The sequence below is a fragment of the Schistocerca cancellata genome, chromosome 2, assembly GCF_023864275.1.
Source record: "Schistocerca cancellata isolate TAMUIC-IGC-003103 chromosome 2, iqSchCanc2.1, whole genome shotgun sequence".
NCBI lineage: Eukaryota > Metazoa > Arthropoda > Insecta > Orthoptera > Acrididae > Schistocerca > Schistocerca cancellata.
In genome coordinates this window covers 567,083,418-567,100,044 of record NC_064627.1, presented here as the reverse complement: position 1 = coordinate 567,100,044, position 16,627 = coordinate 567,083,418, and the positions used below count along the sequence as shown (strand labels likewise).

General features: G+C 43.9%; 1 protein-coding gene across 2 annotated transcripts in view; it reads left to right on the top strand.

The window, feature by feature from the left end:
• Nucleotides 1-16,627, top strand: part of LOC126162160 (SH2 domain-containing protein 4B-like) — a 649,869-nt gene that overhangs the window by 597,131 nt on the left and 36,111 nt on the right. The window contains exons 1-2 of one of the 2 annotated variants that reach the window (XM_049918471.1): nucleotides 1,580-1,675; nucleotides 16,014-16,182. In XM_049918471.1, the coding sequence (XP_049774428.1) occupies nucleotides 1,595-1,675; nucleotides 16,014-16,182 (250 nt within the window). In that variant the 5' untranslated portion in view covers nucleotides 1,580-1,594. Of the gene's footprint in view, nucleotides 1-1,579; nucleotides 1,676-16,013; nucleotides 16,183-16,627 lie in introns of those variants that run through there. The other variant, XM_049918472.1, reaches the window with a different exon arrangement.

The following is a 16,627-nucleotide window of genomic DNA, read 5'->3' as shown; positions in this document are numbered from 1 at the left end:
TCGAAGTTTATAGTTAAAAAAACATCCTTTCACAAACATATTTCGCTTTGGTCGTTCCGGTAAAACACCATAACTTATAGCTGCATTGAGGCACACTAACAGTCGTTCTTCTTTCCTAGGACCAACATACTCCAACAGTAGACGTTAGAAGAGAAGTGTTGTGCATCACGGAGAGGTGTACTATTGAAATTTCGAGTGATTACTTTCTGGGAAGAGTCGGCCAACATACATCTCGCAAAATAGCCACGAAGAGAAAAATCGAAAAATTAGAGCTAATATAGTGGCTTATTGACAATCATTCTTCACACGCGCCATTCGCGAGTCGAAAACGGAAAGGGGTAGGGGGGGGGGGGGGAATCACTTAGTGGTACCTCCGCCACACATCATCGTTAGGTCGCTTGCAGATTTAGATGGAGTAGAATAGAAGGAGGTAGAAGGGACGATAATAGCACGCTAGGTTCTCTCCGCCAAACCCAGTGGATCCATTGCGTGAACTAGAGTGATGCGACAAGGAGTTTTCTTTCCAGACGACGAAAACATTTTAAACGCAGTGACGCGTATATCGTACTGAAACAAGAAGGATTAACATTTCGTTAGATCTTCTTACCGAACATGCTTTCAATTAAGCTCAGAAACAGAGTTAAAGGCCCGGCATATAAAGTTTTAATTTATCAGGAAGTTTCATATCAGCCCACATTCCGCTGTAGAGTGAAAAATTCGTCCCAGAAAATATCAGAATAGCGGTTTTCCACAACCCGCTAGGTGAATACCGGGCTGGTCCCCAGGTTCCGCCTCAGTTACACGACTCGCAGACATTTGAAACACGTTCGCACTATTCCATGGATTACTGGATTACACTAGACGCAGACAGCTGGGGTACACTAATTCCGTCCCGGGGGGGAAGGGTGGTTCGGAGTGGCGGCAATAAGGGCATCCGGCCACCCGCTGCCAAATCAATAGTAACAAGGCCGACCACGCATTGCAGCGGGAATAAGGCCTCAAGACAATGATGATGAAAATATCAGAATAACATTACTATTCTGTGAGGGACCACGGGTCCCTTATGCGAAAATACTCAAAATAATAACCCCGGAAAAACTCGGAAATTTCATTGGGGGAGCTTTTTTAAGACTGTACGGGGCGTGTGTGTTGTCTGGCGCCACGATCGCTGGTAATTCACTACTGTACATTCCAGCCGCTCTCCACGCGCTGTAGAAACGTGGCCGGCTCGTTAGCTGTGACACGGCGCTGTCCGTTTCCCTCTGGGGCCTACTTCTCTTTCCCTCGATAACACTGATCCTAGGCCAGTGCCGTTAAGCCACTTGCCCTCGTTCCGTGGCACGGCTGAAGCTCGCCTCATCGCGACTTCATTGGCGTCAGCGTAAACTCACTGCGTTATCAGCGTCGAATGAGGCCGTATCCGCTTGTTTATTGGCAGTTCGGAGGAACTTCGAAACGACGTTTCTTATGCTGTGGCAGGCCATATGGCGATAAGCGCGCTACATAAATGACGCGTGTATAACTCTTTTTCCCGTATGCCGTACACAGCCAGAGTGCACGGAACCTAAATAGTTTTCTATGTTGTTTGTGTATAATGATCTTTTACTTTAGCTCGGGAATTTTTTTTTCTTGTAAGCAGTGTTTCACAGGATTTAATACGACAGGGCATCAGAAAGTAAGTTATACCTTATTACGATCTGCCAAGCAGCTTTTATTGCATGCTGCAACACATTTGAAAGTGAGACAGAAACATAACAACATTTTTCAAGATGAAATGCGTTAGCAGTTGCGAATATGAACCACCTTCAGCTGTATAATGGAATGACGACAATTCGAACTCGGATGGGCTTTACGCGAGCGGTCTACTTAACCGCTAAGGCTATCCGAGCACGAATCATGACCAGAACCAAACTTCCGTATGTCGACGATCATGTGCCATACCTTTATTCGTACAACCAATTAATGTTATGCACTTACAAAAAAAAATGGTTCAAATGGCTCTGAGCACTATGGGACTTAACATCTGAGGTCATCAGTCCCCTAGACTTAGAACTACTTAAACCTAGCTAATCTAAGGACATCACACACGTCCATGCCCGAGGCAGGATTCGAACCTGCGAACGTAGCGGTCACGCGGTTCCATATGCTCTTACAGGGGAGACATTTTACGAGGGGCGTTCAACAGGTTATGCAACACGTTTTTTCTGAATTTAGTTTGGTTTTATTCGGCATTCCAATAGACTATACTATTCTCTATTCTTTTCGCTACAAAACTCTGTTTCTCATCATAATCTCCGTTCAACGCGACGGCGTTACGCCACCTTACTGGGAGAGCCTGTATGCCCGCATGATACCACTCTGCTGGTCGATGTCAGAGCCAAAGTATTGCTGCATCAATAACGTGCCATCATCCATCCCTCAGAGTGCGTCCTTCATTGGGCCAAATACATGGAAGCTACTGTTCATGGTCTTTCATTTGGCGGTGAGGAACCCCCCCCCCCCCCCCCTCCCTGCCGCGCGGGATTATCCGAGCGGTCTGAGGCGTTGCAGTCATGGACTGTGCGGCTGATCCCGGCGGAGGTTCGAGTCCTCCCTCGGGCATGGGTCTGTGTGTTTGTCCTTAGGATAATTTAGGTTAAGTAGTGTGTAAGCTTAGGGACTGATGACCTTAGCAGTTATTTTGCAAAAACAGACATAATGTCTTATGGGATAACAGCAATCAGTGATTTTATAATGTTACTTAAAATCCGTCTTGATTGCAAATTTTTTATTCATATGACCGGTTTCGGTTCATTCAGAACCATCTTCAAATCTGATATTTCAGTTACAGGAGTAACCCGTCCAAATCCAGCAACTTTCACATGCTGCGTCACATCAGCAATTATGTCACATTAGCAGTTATGTCCCATAAGATTTCACACACATTTGAACATTTGAACCCTGCGAGCACACGCCTTTGATTATTCCAACTGTTGGACGAGTATGTCAGTGCTACCAACAGAGACGAGTGTGGACGAGTGTTCCAGTACTACCAACATAGACGTCTAGTTGTGCAGCGAGGTGTTTGATTTTGATACCTTGGTCACCTGGACTGAGAGTCCGCACGTTCCAACATTGTAGGAGTCACAGTTACGTACGGCTGGCCGCCACCCGGGAAATCGGACAGGTTTATGCGAACTTGTTTTGGAACGCACCTCCGTAACAGACGTCATTTCGAAGGCAACGTATAGCTCCGTCACCTATCAGAACTTCATGAAACTTTTGTGACTGAAGCGAGAATATTCCACGATGTCCTACAACGAAGTCCGTATTTTTCAGCCGAAATTGTCCGAGAAAAAAAAAGTGTTGCATTACTTACTGATCGCCCCTCGTATTTGTAAGTCACAGGCCCGGAACCAGCCCATAAATAAGAAATTGCAGTGCATGTGTTCCGAAAAAATACAATGGAATGTTCCTTCGGATATGCATGCGTGTGCCTGTAAACAACAGTCGAAATGTTCTATTCCTCGACGACGGAAATCCACTTTTTGATCACGGGGCCATTCGAGAACCACCACTGTGTGAACGTCCTAGTCGTTGGAAAATATCACCCCCTCCCCTCCAGATGTTGTCTGAAGTTTGCCGAAAATGTGGAAATCGCTTGGTATAATGTCTGCACTTCCCTATCAGCTTAACCCACGTCTGTGCGACCTTATCAAATTGTTGATCCCATTTCACTACCGCTTGTTGCGATTTCGAATTTGGTCCATATACCACCAGAATTTCTTGGTGAATCTGTGTGCAATTTAGTTACTTCGCCCACAGGAATCGTACAGTCCCGTGTACTGCAACTTTGGAATACGTTTCCAGTTGCGATGTCATTTCAGTAGCACATTATGATGCACCTGTTACACACCGCGACTGTGTCTGTGGGAAACCCAGAGCATATACTCTCTTGTGACAATGCACCACTCTTCTTGCGCAACTTTCTTACCGTAGGCAGACATGTGAATCTTGGTCTCTGAAGTTCTTTCTCTCTCTTTCTTGGGGCCTTTGTCCCACTTCAAGGGGGGTCGGCCGTGTCACTATTGAATTGGTAGTGTGAGTTGCAGAGGGTGGCCGGATGGCCTTCCTGCCGCCACCCCGAACCCCATGGAATTAGTGTACCCCAGCTGTCTGCGTCTAGTGTAAGCCATGGAATAGTGCGAACGTTTTCAAATGTTTGCGAGTCGTGTAACTGAGGCGGAAAGTGGGGACCAGCCCGGTATTCACCCAGCAAGATGTGGAAAACTGCCTAAAAACCGCATCCAGGCTGGCCGGCATACCGGCCCTCGTCGTTAATCCGCCGGGCGGATTCGGTCCGGGGCCAGCGCTCCTACCCGAGTGGAGGAAGCAGTGCATTAGCGCTCTCGGGTACCCTGTCGGGTCAGTCTTACTCACTGAAGTCCACACATAATTTAAGGAACGTTATTATTAGTCTCTAGAAAGCTGCTGAACATATAAAGTTCGTGCGTAAGTTGTGGCGGTATTCCGGTTGGTATGGGTTTAATTATCGATTTTCATTTGTAGTTCACTGTTCCTATTTGAGTTTACATATGGTCATTTGCTCATTTGGAGATAGAGAATGGAACTGTGGACGCTAGCAAACGGAATGTCAAGTGAATAACTCGGAACGTTTCCGACATATTCTTCTCTTCGAGTTAATGGAGGAGTGACAGCAGCGGAGGCGGCCGAAACATTTGCACTTTGTTTGAGAATAATGCCATTGGACAGAGCACAACAAGAAAATTGTTTCCTCGTTTTAAGGAGAATCGTTTTGACATTAATGACTCCCGATGTTCGGGAAGACCTTCGGGGTCTGATGAAAAACGTTTAAACGCATTAATCCAGAATGATACAAGTCATTGTACTTGAGAAATGGCGAATAAAACGAACTGTGATCATTCCACCATTGAGCGACATTTGCATCCAATGAGAAAGGTTCAAAAATCGGAATGGTTGAGCCCAAACAAAGCAGCAACTCCTCATGCAAAGACCTGCGCGCATCCACAAAAGATAATGTTACGCATTTAGTGGAACAGCGAGAGCGTGGTGTACTAAGGATTGCTTCCCGAGGTCCTGCCGGGATGGTTCCTTTGAAAGGACACGGCCGATTTCCTTCCCCATCCTTCCCTTACCCGAGCTTGCGCTCCGTCTCTAATGACCTCGTTGTCGACGGGACGTTAAACACTAATCTCCTCCCCCCCTTCCCGAGGTGTAACCATCACTGTTAACATTTACTGTGAACAACTGAGACGACTTGCAGATGCAATCAAAGATCAACGACCAGGAAGGCTACCTGAAGTGGTACTACTTTGCGATAACGCCCGCCTGCATTCTGTTACAATTAGAGTAACAAAAAACACTGTACAGGATTTGAGGATTGTGCACCCACCTTATTCACCTGATCTTGCGCCCTCAGATTTTCACCCTTCCCGCTCTCTACCAAACAACCTTCAAGGAACCTCCTTTCCGGATGAAAATGCTCTCCGAACATGACGAGTTCTTCGTCTCAAAACCAAGTGATTTCTGCAGTTGTAGATTCGAAAAGTTACCTCAGCTTTGGCAAACCGCAGTAAATACTGAAGGAGAATTTATTATTGGTAACTAACGTCTCTGTTATTTGTATCTGTTGTCGGCCGGAGTGGCCGAGGCGTTCTAGGCGCTACAGTCTGGAGCCGCGCGACCGCTACGGTCGCAGGTTCGAATCCTGCCTCGGGCATGGATGTGTGTGGTGTCCTTAGGTTAGTTAGGTTTAAGTAGTTCTAAGTTCGAGGGGACTGATGACCTGAGATGTTAAGTCCCATAGTGCTCAGAGCCATTTGAACCATTTGTATCTGTTTTGTTTATTAAACTGATGGAAACACGCAACGGACTTATGCACCAAGCCAATATTTACTGTTCGAGAGTAGTTTCAATGAAAAGGTCATAATCAGTGAATCTGCCCGTGTACAGAAACAAGCAACTAAAGGTCATTTCGTACCACTGTGAAACCCTTTACTATTGTTACCAGTTTCGGTTGTTACTACCCATCATCAGTCACTAGAAGACTGATGCCTCATGGTGCAACACATTTCAGTACCTTGTCGTTATGCAGTAGCACAGTCACCAGACTGGGCCGTTGTCATGTTTTCGAAACTGTTTAAAAGGAAAGTGTGTGGATAACAAATCAGAAACAAAAGCCAAAGAGGCAAACTAAGTAAATAACTTTTAAACTTCCCAGCAGAGTAAAACTGCGTTGCACTGGTATTCGAACCTGGGACCTTAGCCTTTCGCGGGCAAATGCTCTACTGACTGAGCTGTCCAAGCACGACACACGACCTGCTCTCATAGCTCTATGTCCGCCACTGCTTCTCTCGTATGTTTCAGACGTCGTATAAGTTTCCCTCATAGACCTGCACGAAATGATACTGCGAAGAATTGACTTAGCTACTGCTTAGCGGATAGTTCCCAGGCTGAATTGTCGCCGTGCAGCAGAGTGTGAGCTAATTTGAACTTCCCGGCAGATCAAAACTGTGCGCCGGGCCGGTACAGGTGAGCGCGCACTCCTTGCAGGGTGAAAATATATTCTGAAAAATAAATAAGTCTGGTTACCAGAGAAATAATACGGCTTAACCTCACAAAACATCATTCTTCGACTAAAGTTTTCTCCTACTTCCTGTCAACAGTATACACCATAAGGCTACCCCACTCGAAATTCGCACTAGTTAGTTAGTACAAAGACATCACGTCCCCACTGGTCCCGAAATATATGCATACAGGCCGTTGCGTTATCAAAGGATCCATCTCAGTATTAAATAATTCAATGTACCTTCATCAAAACGGGCAGGCCGGAATTTGAGCACCACTACTTCCAAATAAGAGTCCAGTGTCTTAACCAATGCGCAATTTCTATAGGTTTTGCGTTAACCAACCGCACATTATTTATTTTGTGTGATGTGAGTCTGACAAATGGCTCTATTGTCGTCCCATTCTAAGCAGTTCGCAGCTCTGCGTGTGTTTTAGTTGAATGGTGCCAAAGACACCAATAGCTATTGGGTTGGTCCAGAAGTTCGTTGCGTTTCTTCTTAAGAATACAGATACACCTAACAGAGGCTTTAATCATTAGTAAAATATAGTTTCCTGAAGGTTATTCGATAGAGAGGGGAAAAGGCGAAAATTTGTAGGCGCAAGGTCAGATGAATAATGTGGTTTGCAGAATAACTTCCCCACCCAACTCCTGTTTAGTGTTTGTCAGTCTAGCGAAATGCGGGCAGGCGTTATCGTGGAGTAGCGTCACTTCACGCAGTCTTCCTGGTAGTTGTTCTTGGACTGCGCCTGAAAGAAGTCTCAGTTGTTGACAATTAATGTCAGTAGTGATGGTTACACCTCGGGGAAACAATTTGTAGTACACCATGCCGTCGCTATTCCACCAGATGCATAACATTATCTTTTGTAGATGCGCCCAAGTATTTGTACGGGGAGTTGCTGCTATGTTTGGGCCAACCATTCCTTTCTTTTCCTTATGTTAGCATAAAGAAACCATTTCTCGTCAACAGTAACGATACAGGATGGGAATCGTTCGGTGCTGTTCACGAGCCAGTTGATGACGAACAAGCCGAGATGCACATATTGCCACCCACTGATTTTTGTGATTTTGGATTAAAGCGTGCGGTACCCACTCATGATTTATGAATCTTCCACACCGCATACAAGTGTCACACGATAATGGAATGATCACAGTTCATCACATCTGCCAGTTCTCGAGTACACTGACGTGTATCATTATGGGTTAATGCAGTTAAAGAGTAGTCATCAAACCCCGAAGATCTTCCTGAACATGTAGTCACAAATTTCAACATGAACCTCCTAAACACGAGAAAACAATTTTCTTGCCGTGCTCTGTAAAATTTGGAAATTTGTGGGAAGGTCTTATGGGACCAAACTGCTGAGGTCATCGGTCCCAAAGCTTACACACTACTCAATCTAACTTAAACTAACTTACGCTAAGGACAGCATACACACACCCATGACCTCCAACGGGTAGAGCCGCGCGAACCGTGACAAGGCGCCTGAGACCGCTCGGCTACCCCGCGCGGCCAGTGTTCTGTCCAATGGCATCAACCGCATAAAAGGCGCAAATGTCTCTAGCTGTCTCCGCTGGTGTCACCCCCTTTGTTGATCTCGAACAGAACAATATGTCGTAAATGTTCCGATTTCTCCACTTGGCACTCCATTTTCTAGCGCCTACAGCTCCACTCACTATCTCCAAATGACAAAATGAAAATATGTAAACTCAAATATCAACAGCGAACTACAAATGAAAAATGACAATCGATAAACAGATCCATAGCAACCAGAATACCAAACTGCAAAACAAAAACCCTACGAACTTTTGCAATAATCTAACATTTTCATATCTAAATACTTCTGGTGCATAGTTAGAAGTTACTGTTGCTACAAGGAAGACATTGGCCCGAAAATGACGTAACAGTACCTCCCCTGGAATATGGAGGACAGAGGTTTTTATTCATTATAGAATTCTCAAAGACTTCTAGAACTGATTTCCCGTTAGTCTGTTAAACCTCTCGTTTAGCCAATCGCAGCATTACTTAATTTAGTTCTTGTCGCAAAACACGTCTGCAGACTGGCTAATTCATTTACATAAAAAGTGGCAATCACCTCCTTTTGGTCGATTATTATGCTGTTTAGATGGGAGATTTGCTCTACACAGTGGCCGGTACTGCTGTGGTAAATTGAAAGACGAACGATGCCTGTCTTGCACGTGGCGCAGCTATTAAGATAGGACTCCGCCTTCCTGGAGAAAGAGCACCTGAGATAAGAGGAAAAATTCGTCGTCAAATGACTTCTGTCGCTGCATCGTGGCCCACATCTGAACGGATGTCATTTTACGTGTCTATAAAGGGCATCACATTCATGATGGTCGCCCTTACAGTCCCTGGGCGCGTATTCTTCTACGACAGCTCATTGCAAGCGCAGAATATCAGATTCTGGAGGTGAGCAGTCACATGTGACGTGGTGGATGTGTATGTATTACAAGCTTTCCTAGCTTACATCAAACTTGTGGCTGCATGTGTAGAAGTGAAAACAGAACTACCGGCATCCGGCCTAGCGTATCGGTACGCCAACCGCATATGAGTCTGAAACAGGTTGGCCGTATCGCACTCACACTGTGCTTAGAGGCAATTTATTTGATGTGGCTAGTCAGTTCGTACCACAATTACGTCACTGATAGTGACAGGGTTTGCGATGACAAAATCTTACAGTAAAGTCGCCGGTTCTCTGATTTCTCTTCGGGTTCCTTTTGATATACTTCGTGTAACACAAACTTCAATATTGTGTGTAACTGTAGGGGTAACGGGCAATGAAAAACAGTACGCTGTGGCAGTTAAAACATTGTCATTGCGCTTTTATACAAATATGCAGCAGAAGATGATGCATTACCATAGACTATGTCAAACCGTTAAATGTGTGACACGTGTGGGTTTCCTGCAGCAAGTGAAGAAAAAGTAAAGCGACGAATGTGCACAACGCCGAGTGAAACAGCACGCTTACACTTCAAGTAGAAGACCGTGCCGTGCGAATGAAAAACTGCTGTAAAAACGACGCTTTTGCGATAATCACCTTGGTGTGGGATTCTGCATCTACACCCATACTCCGCAAGCCGCCTTATCGTGAGTGACAGGGGGTATTTTTTCCACTATCCTATCGGTAAACTTCTGCATCATCTTTAACCTCCCTGATATTCTCTTCGTGGCTGAGTGGGAGGAAATAATACGTTGCTCGACTCGTCTTGGAAAGTACTCTCTCGGAATTTGAACAGTAAACCTCTCTCTGATGCCAACTCCTTTGATTAAGTGTTTGCCACTGCAGTTTGTTGAGCATCTCCGTAACGCTCTGGCGACGATCCTGTGACGGAACGCGTCCCTCTTCTTTGGATCTTCTTCTTCTTCTTTTTCTTCTTCTTCTCTCTCTCTCGCTCTCTCTCTCTCTCTCTCTTTCTCTCTCTCCTTTTAACCCAACCTGGTAAGGACTCCAGAATCATGAGCAACGCTCACGAATATGTCGAAAAGTAATTTGTGAGTGAGTGTCCCAAGCAACACAGCGCCGACCGTTACCCAGAAACTGAATAATTGCAAAACTGAGCGCAAGATAGCATTCCGGGTCTCACATTACAGTATTTACGATTACGATTGAAAGTAATAGCAGAATACATGCCTGACGTCTTTTTCGAATATCTGTTTGGGAACCATTATCTTGGTCAGGCGGTATGTGGCGGGTCGTGCGCTGCAAATACAGCCACTAATAATCAGTTGTTATATTGGTAGACAGCTCATGCGTGACTGTTTTTGTTGTTGTTGTTGTTCGATGCAGCACTCCATGCTAGTCTATCCGGTGCAAGCTTGTTCAACTTTGCATTGTTACTGCAACCTACGTGCATTTCAACATACTTACTGTACTCAATCCTTTGTTTCCTCTTCAATTGTTACACTCTTCGCTTCCGTCTACTACCATATGAAGCCGGTCGGAGTGGCCGAGCGGTTCTAGGCGCTACAGTCTGGAACTGCGCGACCGCTGCGGTCGCAGGTTCGAATCCTGCCTCGGGCATGGATGTGTGTGACGTCCTTAGGTTACTTAGGTTGAAGTAGTTCTAAGTTCTAGGGGACTGATGCCTCAGAAGTTAAGTCCCATAGTGCTCAGAGCCATTTGAACCACTACCATATTAAATGTTTCTTAATTCCTCAAGATGTTTCTTATCAACTCTGTTCCCCCCTCTCTCAGTCAAATTGCCCCGTAAATTTCTTGTCTTCCTGTTGGATTCAGCATCTCTTCATTAGTTACCCAGTCGGCGAACCCAACCTTCAGCATTCTCCTGAAGCATTTCATTTCGAAAACGTGTATTCTATCCTTTATTAAAATTTTAAAAAAATATACAAAAATCTTTTACTGCCTAGACCACAAATTACATTAGACACTTAAAACGTGATGACTGGTTTCGGTTGTGTATAATAACTACCTTCAGATCTGTAAATAAGAAGAAAAAGAAATTGTCCGAGAACAATTCTTAGCAAAGTAATATACATTCGTAGGCTTCCACAACTGTTGTCATTTTGGATAAAATAACCGCTCTCAAGAGGGCCGCAGTAAGCCAGTCGACAAGTCACCAATTTAGTTGTTTTAGTAGTTTACAATGACACAGCATAGAACCCAAAATTGTGTGATCCCAAAAAAGTAATATACAGTTGAAAAATATTATAACCGGCGCAGTATATATAGGGAGAGCATACACCATTTGTAAAATCATCATACATTATAACCAACTTTGCAGCGTTGTGTGGATAGTAATTTACTGCTTTCAAAGTAACCTACGGCCAACGGCCTTGCCGCAGTGGTAACACCGGTTCCCGTCAGATAACCGAAAAGCGCTGTCGGACTGGGCTAGCGCTTGGATGGGTGAGCATTCGGTCTTCCGAGCGCTGTTGGCAAGCGGGGCACTCTCAGCCCTTGTGAGCCAACTGATGAGCTGCTTGATTGAGAAGTAGCGGCTCCGGTCTCGTAAACTGACATACGGCCGGGAGAGCGGTGTGCTGACCAAACGCCGCTACGTAGCCGCTTCCAGTGACGCCTGTGGGCTGAGGATGACACGGCGGTCGGTCTGTACCGTTGGGCCTTCATGGCCTGTTCGGGCGGAGTTAAGTTTAGATCTTTTTTCAAAATAACCTATCATTCAAATCGTTAATGCAGGTGAATATGCATTGAACAGTATCAGTAATGAATCTCATGCAAAAACATGAATTCATGTTAAAACGCAACCAGACTAAGACAATACTGACACGAAAAGCATCATCAAGTGCGAGCCAGGTCGTAACCCAGCAAAAATAAACATCTGGTCTGAACAGTTTATCGTCCATATCACAGTTCTGTACAATGATACACTCCAGGCCTTCAGAAACAACCCTTCCAAACAAATGAAATTTTCGTTCGAAGCTTAAGGGGCTCCGGAACGCCCTATACTTGCAATGTTAAAATAACGGTTATAAATTACATCTTTCCTCACAAAGTATTTGAGGTAGGAAGTTGAACTTTTTACAGGTTATTTATTGGAATATGGGCTACAACTTAACACAGGAATTTTACAAAATTTTAGTTCAGTTATTAAAGATGATTTTTTCAATTGTAATGAAAATTCACAACATTTTTTTGCAATTTTTTATTTATATATTCAAAAATATACAGTTTTTTGGAAAAAGGCTGTGTTAAATTATGCAGAAGGTACTGTGTAACATTTACTGAAAGTTTGAAACAAATATGTTTGGAAGATCCTTAGAAAACATGTAATTAGTATGAGAAAATAAAAGTTTTGGGAATCGAGCGACAAAGATTGGATTAACTTTTTAGTGCATTCCAGGTCCATAGGATGGATTATCTTCATCCTCTGCAAACTCCTCCTCCAGCTTCCTCTTGTTCCTCCTCCTGTTTACTCTTGCTTGTATTTCTAGACTCTTTACAGCCCTGTCTGCAGCCCGAAGGCGTTCCTTGTCTAAAGCAAGCATCGCTCGTACCATGTTAGAACCTATCTTCATTCCCATATTTCTAAATACCTTGCACCTTACAATGTTGCCATCATTGAAAGTTGCAACAGCATCATACACACCAAAGTGAAGTGTTTCTATTCCAACAAATACAGTCTTGGGGATTCTCGACCATATAACACTATTTACACTTTCATTGGGGTTTTGAGTTTTTCCGTCAATACACTTTTTCAACAGTTCAGGTGCTGCTAAGTCTCTGAAAATAGGTTTTATCACCTCCATTATTGCATGAGGCAGACTATGCTTATGAGTGTACACTTCACCAGTTAGCAATCCTTTGTTATATTTACACCAACTGTCTTCTTCTTTGGGACACAAGCTACGTTGGGGATTTTCATCGGTTGAAGAAGTATGAAAAAAAAGAGCCCAAACAGCCTTCTTCATTTCGTCGACACTTTGTGTATTTTGCCTAATAGCCTTTACTTTTACTCATTATTATACTTCAACAAAACAGAGACTCAAGAAACAGAATTAATTACGAATATTTTCGAGATAACGACAGAGTAAATAAACATGAAACAATCGACAATCACACCAGCGATATATATTGAACCATCACAGGTTAGCCACAACACATACTTTATCTCACATCACTAAAATGTACCTGATGAACACGGACGTTAATAATAACACAATTTGACAGCAGTTTAACAGCGCCACAGTGGGTCACGCCCATGTAGAACACATTTCAAAAAAAATTTAAAAATAGTTGTAGTCTTCGGAATTGAATAAATTATGTATCTATTAAAAGGTAATAGTCTGCAGATTCAGAAAATGCAAAAAAGTAAAAATTGAACTTTTCATGATTTTGAGCCTTTCCGGAGCCCTTAAAAGTTCCTTTTTTTCGGAAATGCTCTCCTTGCTATTGCCGCTCTGAGTTTTATATCCTCTCTACTTCGGGCGTCATCAGATTATAGTCCACCTTCTGTCATTACTACGTCATTTGCTAATAAGTGGAGCATGAAAACTGTGTGTGGCAATATAGACCGATTCACCGATGCTCTCTTGCACAGATCTGAAGCCTGATATAGTCCTAGTTCGAGCAAACGATGACTTAATCACTTGCGTAAAGTCCACTTTGGCTCTTCTTGGCGCCGAGTCCTCAGATATCATCTTGAGGTACTGGATAGCTGCTGAGTGGAACCATGTGTCTGATTATATTCACGTTTGACGGATGGTTGTCCATTTAGGAACTATCTGTTAGACGTAAGGGGAACGTATAACATAGTCATTGTCGAGTGCGCCCTCTCTGGTGTTTGGCTTTAACTATGTTGCGCCTGATTCGAAGGCTGACCGGCGCTCTTCGGCGTAGGTCTGGAGGGCACAGCACTCTTGTTTCGCTTTTGTTGATGTTCATTTTATAACTTCTTTTGAAGACACAATCCATTCTATTGAACTGCTCTTCCTTTTCCCTGCCTATTATTATGTTTTTTTAAAACTATCCTAGTGACAAATAGTGACTAGTGTTTAAGTCTTTAGCTGATACCCAATTTATCTACATCTATCTTCATCTACATCTATATTTATACTCTGCGAACCATTGTGAAGTGCATGGCAGAGGGTACGACCCACTGTACCGGTCATTAGGGCTTGTTCCCGTTGCGTTCGTAAGGAGCGAGGGAAAAATCATTGTTTAAATGCCTCTGTACGTGCTGTAGTTAATCTAATCTTATCGTCACGATCCATGTGGAAGTGATGTGTACCGGATTGTAATATATTGCTAGAGTCATGATTTAAAGCCGGTTCTTGAAACTTTGTTAGGAGACTTCCTCGGGGTAGTCTCTGTCTATCAGCCAGCATCTCAGTGACATTCTTCCACGGGTCAAAAAAATCTGTGTCATTCGTGCTGCCCTTCTCTGTATACGTTCAATATCCGCTGCTAGTCCTATTTGCTGTGCGTCTCACAAACTTGCACATTATTCTAGAATGGGTCGCACGAGAGATTTGTAAACAATCTCCTTTGTAGACTGATTGCGTTTCCCTAATATTCTACCAGTAAACCGAAGTCTGCTACCTGCTTTATCCATGACTAAGCCTACGTGTATACTTCACTTCATGTTCCTACTAAGTGTTACACACAAGTATTTGTATGGGTTTAGAGATTCCATACGTGACTAGTTATTGTTATATTCATAGGATACAATGTTTTTCTTTTGTTATGTGAAGTGCACAGTTTTAAATTTTTGAATATTTAAAGCAAGCTCCCAGTCATTGCACCACTTCCAAATCTTATTAAGGTCTGATTGAATATTTGTGCATCTTCGTTCAGACTGTATTTCGTTGTAGACAACTGCATCATCTGAAAAAAGTCTGACGTTGCTATTAATATCGTCCACAATATCATTAATATGCATTATGAAAAGTTAGAGACCAAACGCGCTGTTACTTCCACATGAATCGATGACTCTCCATCCAATATAAGATGCTGCGTCCTCCCTGCCGAGAAATCCTCAATCCAGTCACATATCACATATTTCGTCTGATACCCCATATGATCGTAATTTTGATAATAAACGTAGTCAGATGTTTTTGGAAGATGGAAAATACTGCATCTATCTGACTGCGTTGATCCATGGATTTTAGGATGTCATGTGAGAAAAGTGAGAGTTGGGTTTCATAAGATCTGTGTTTTCAAAAGTAGTGCTTGTTGCTATGGAGGCGGTCGTTCTGTTCAAGATAGCTCATTATATTTGAGCTGAGAATACGTCCTAAGGTCCTACAACAAATGGACTCCCAGGACATTGGACGGTATTTTTGAGAATCACATCTACTACCCTTCTTATGGACAAATGTGACGTGTGCTTTCTTCCAAGCACTGGGTACAATTTTTTGTTCAAGGGATCAACGATAGATGATAATTAACAGACGGGCTACCTCAGCTACGAATTTGGGATTGGCATTTCATCGGTCTCTGGGGCTTTTTTCAGTTTTTACGATTTCACCTGTTTCTCAACGCTACTGACACTAACATCTATTTCACTCACGTTTTCAGTGGTACGAGAATTAAATTGGGCAGTTATCCTGGGTTTTCCTTTGTAAAGGAACATTTGGAAACAGAAATAAACATTTCTGCTTTTGCTTTGCTCCTCTCAGCTTGAGTTCCAGTCTCGTCCATGAGTGACTGGACACAAACTTTTGTGCCAGCATGACCAGAATTTGTTCGGATTTTGTGAAATATTATAATGGAAGGAAACTGTGAGTTGGATGTTAAACTCAATACTGCCCGTGCTGCTGCGCGAAGCAACCTAGAAACAAACGCTGTGACTTCTACATGCCTCACCTGAGGATGAGCTGATAAAGCTCGGAGACCAGTTCTCAAAAATGAAAGAAATATTTCGTAAATGACCGGTGGCAACTGCCTGGCTCAGTTATTAACGTCGCCCTGTGGGCCGCGTGTTGCAGATGCTGCAGCAGATCCTGAAGGAGATGTGGGTGGACCCCGAGCTGCTGGCGGAGCTGGACGACAACCAGAAGCAGACGCTGTTCTGCCGCATGCGCGAGGAGCAGGTGCGCCGCTGGAAGCTGTGGGACAGCCAGGCGGCCGTGCCCGAGCGCCCGCCCAGGCCGGCAGGTAGGCACCGCTCTCACACGGCACACCCGACGTGTGCGAGTCGCAGGTGGACACAATTTGCCGCTATATCCCTCAGGAGGGCATCCATCAACTGTAACAATCAATGCCGAGCCGAAAAACTGTTCGGATAAGGGTCAGAGGCGCACCAATGCGTTATTGACTTGCTCTATTCGTGGAACTCTTCCTCTTGAACAAATCATCTATTTTTTCTGAAATTGTGATCATTTGTTTGTCTGTATATCTACATCACATCTACCGGTTTCCATCCTACTACGATAATTCCTTCCTGGTCCGTCCTTTTTTTTTTGTCTTAGAGTGTACGTTTCATCTTAGCGTGACCTGCTTTCTTCCTCGTTAATTTGTATTGTTTTACGATCTCTGCATTTGCTATAATCTTCTGCTTCGCATTTTTCGGGGGGGGGGGGGGGCGGCGGCGCAGCTGTCC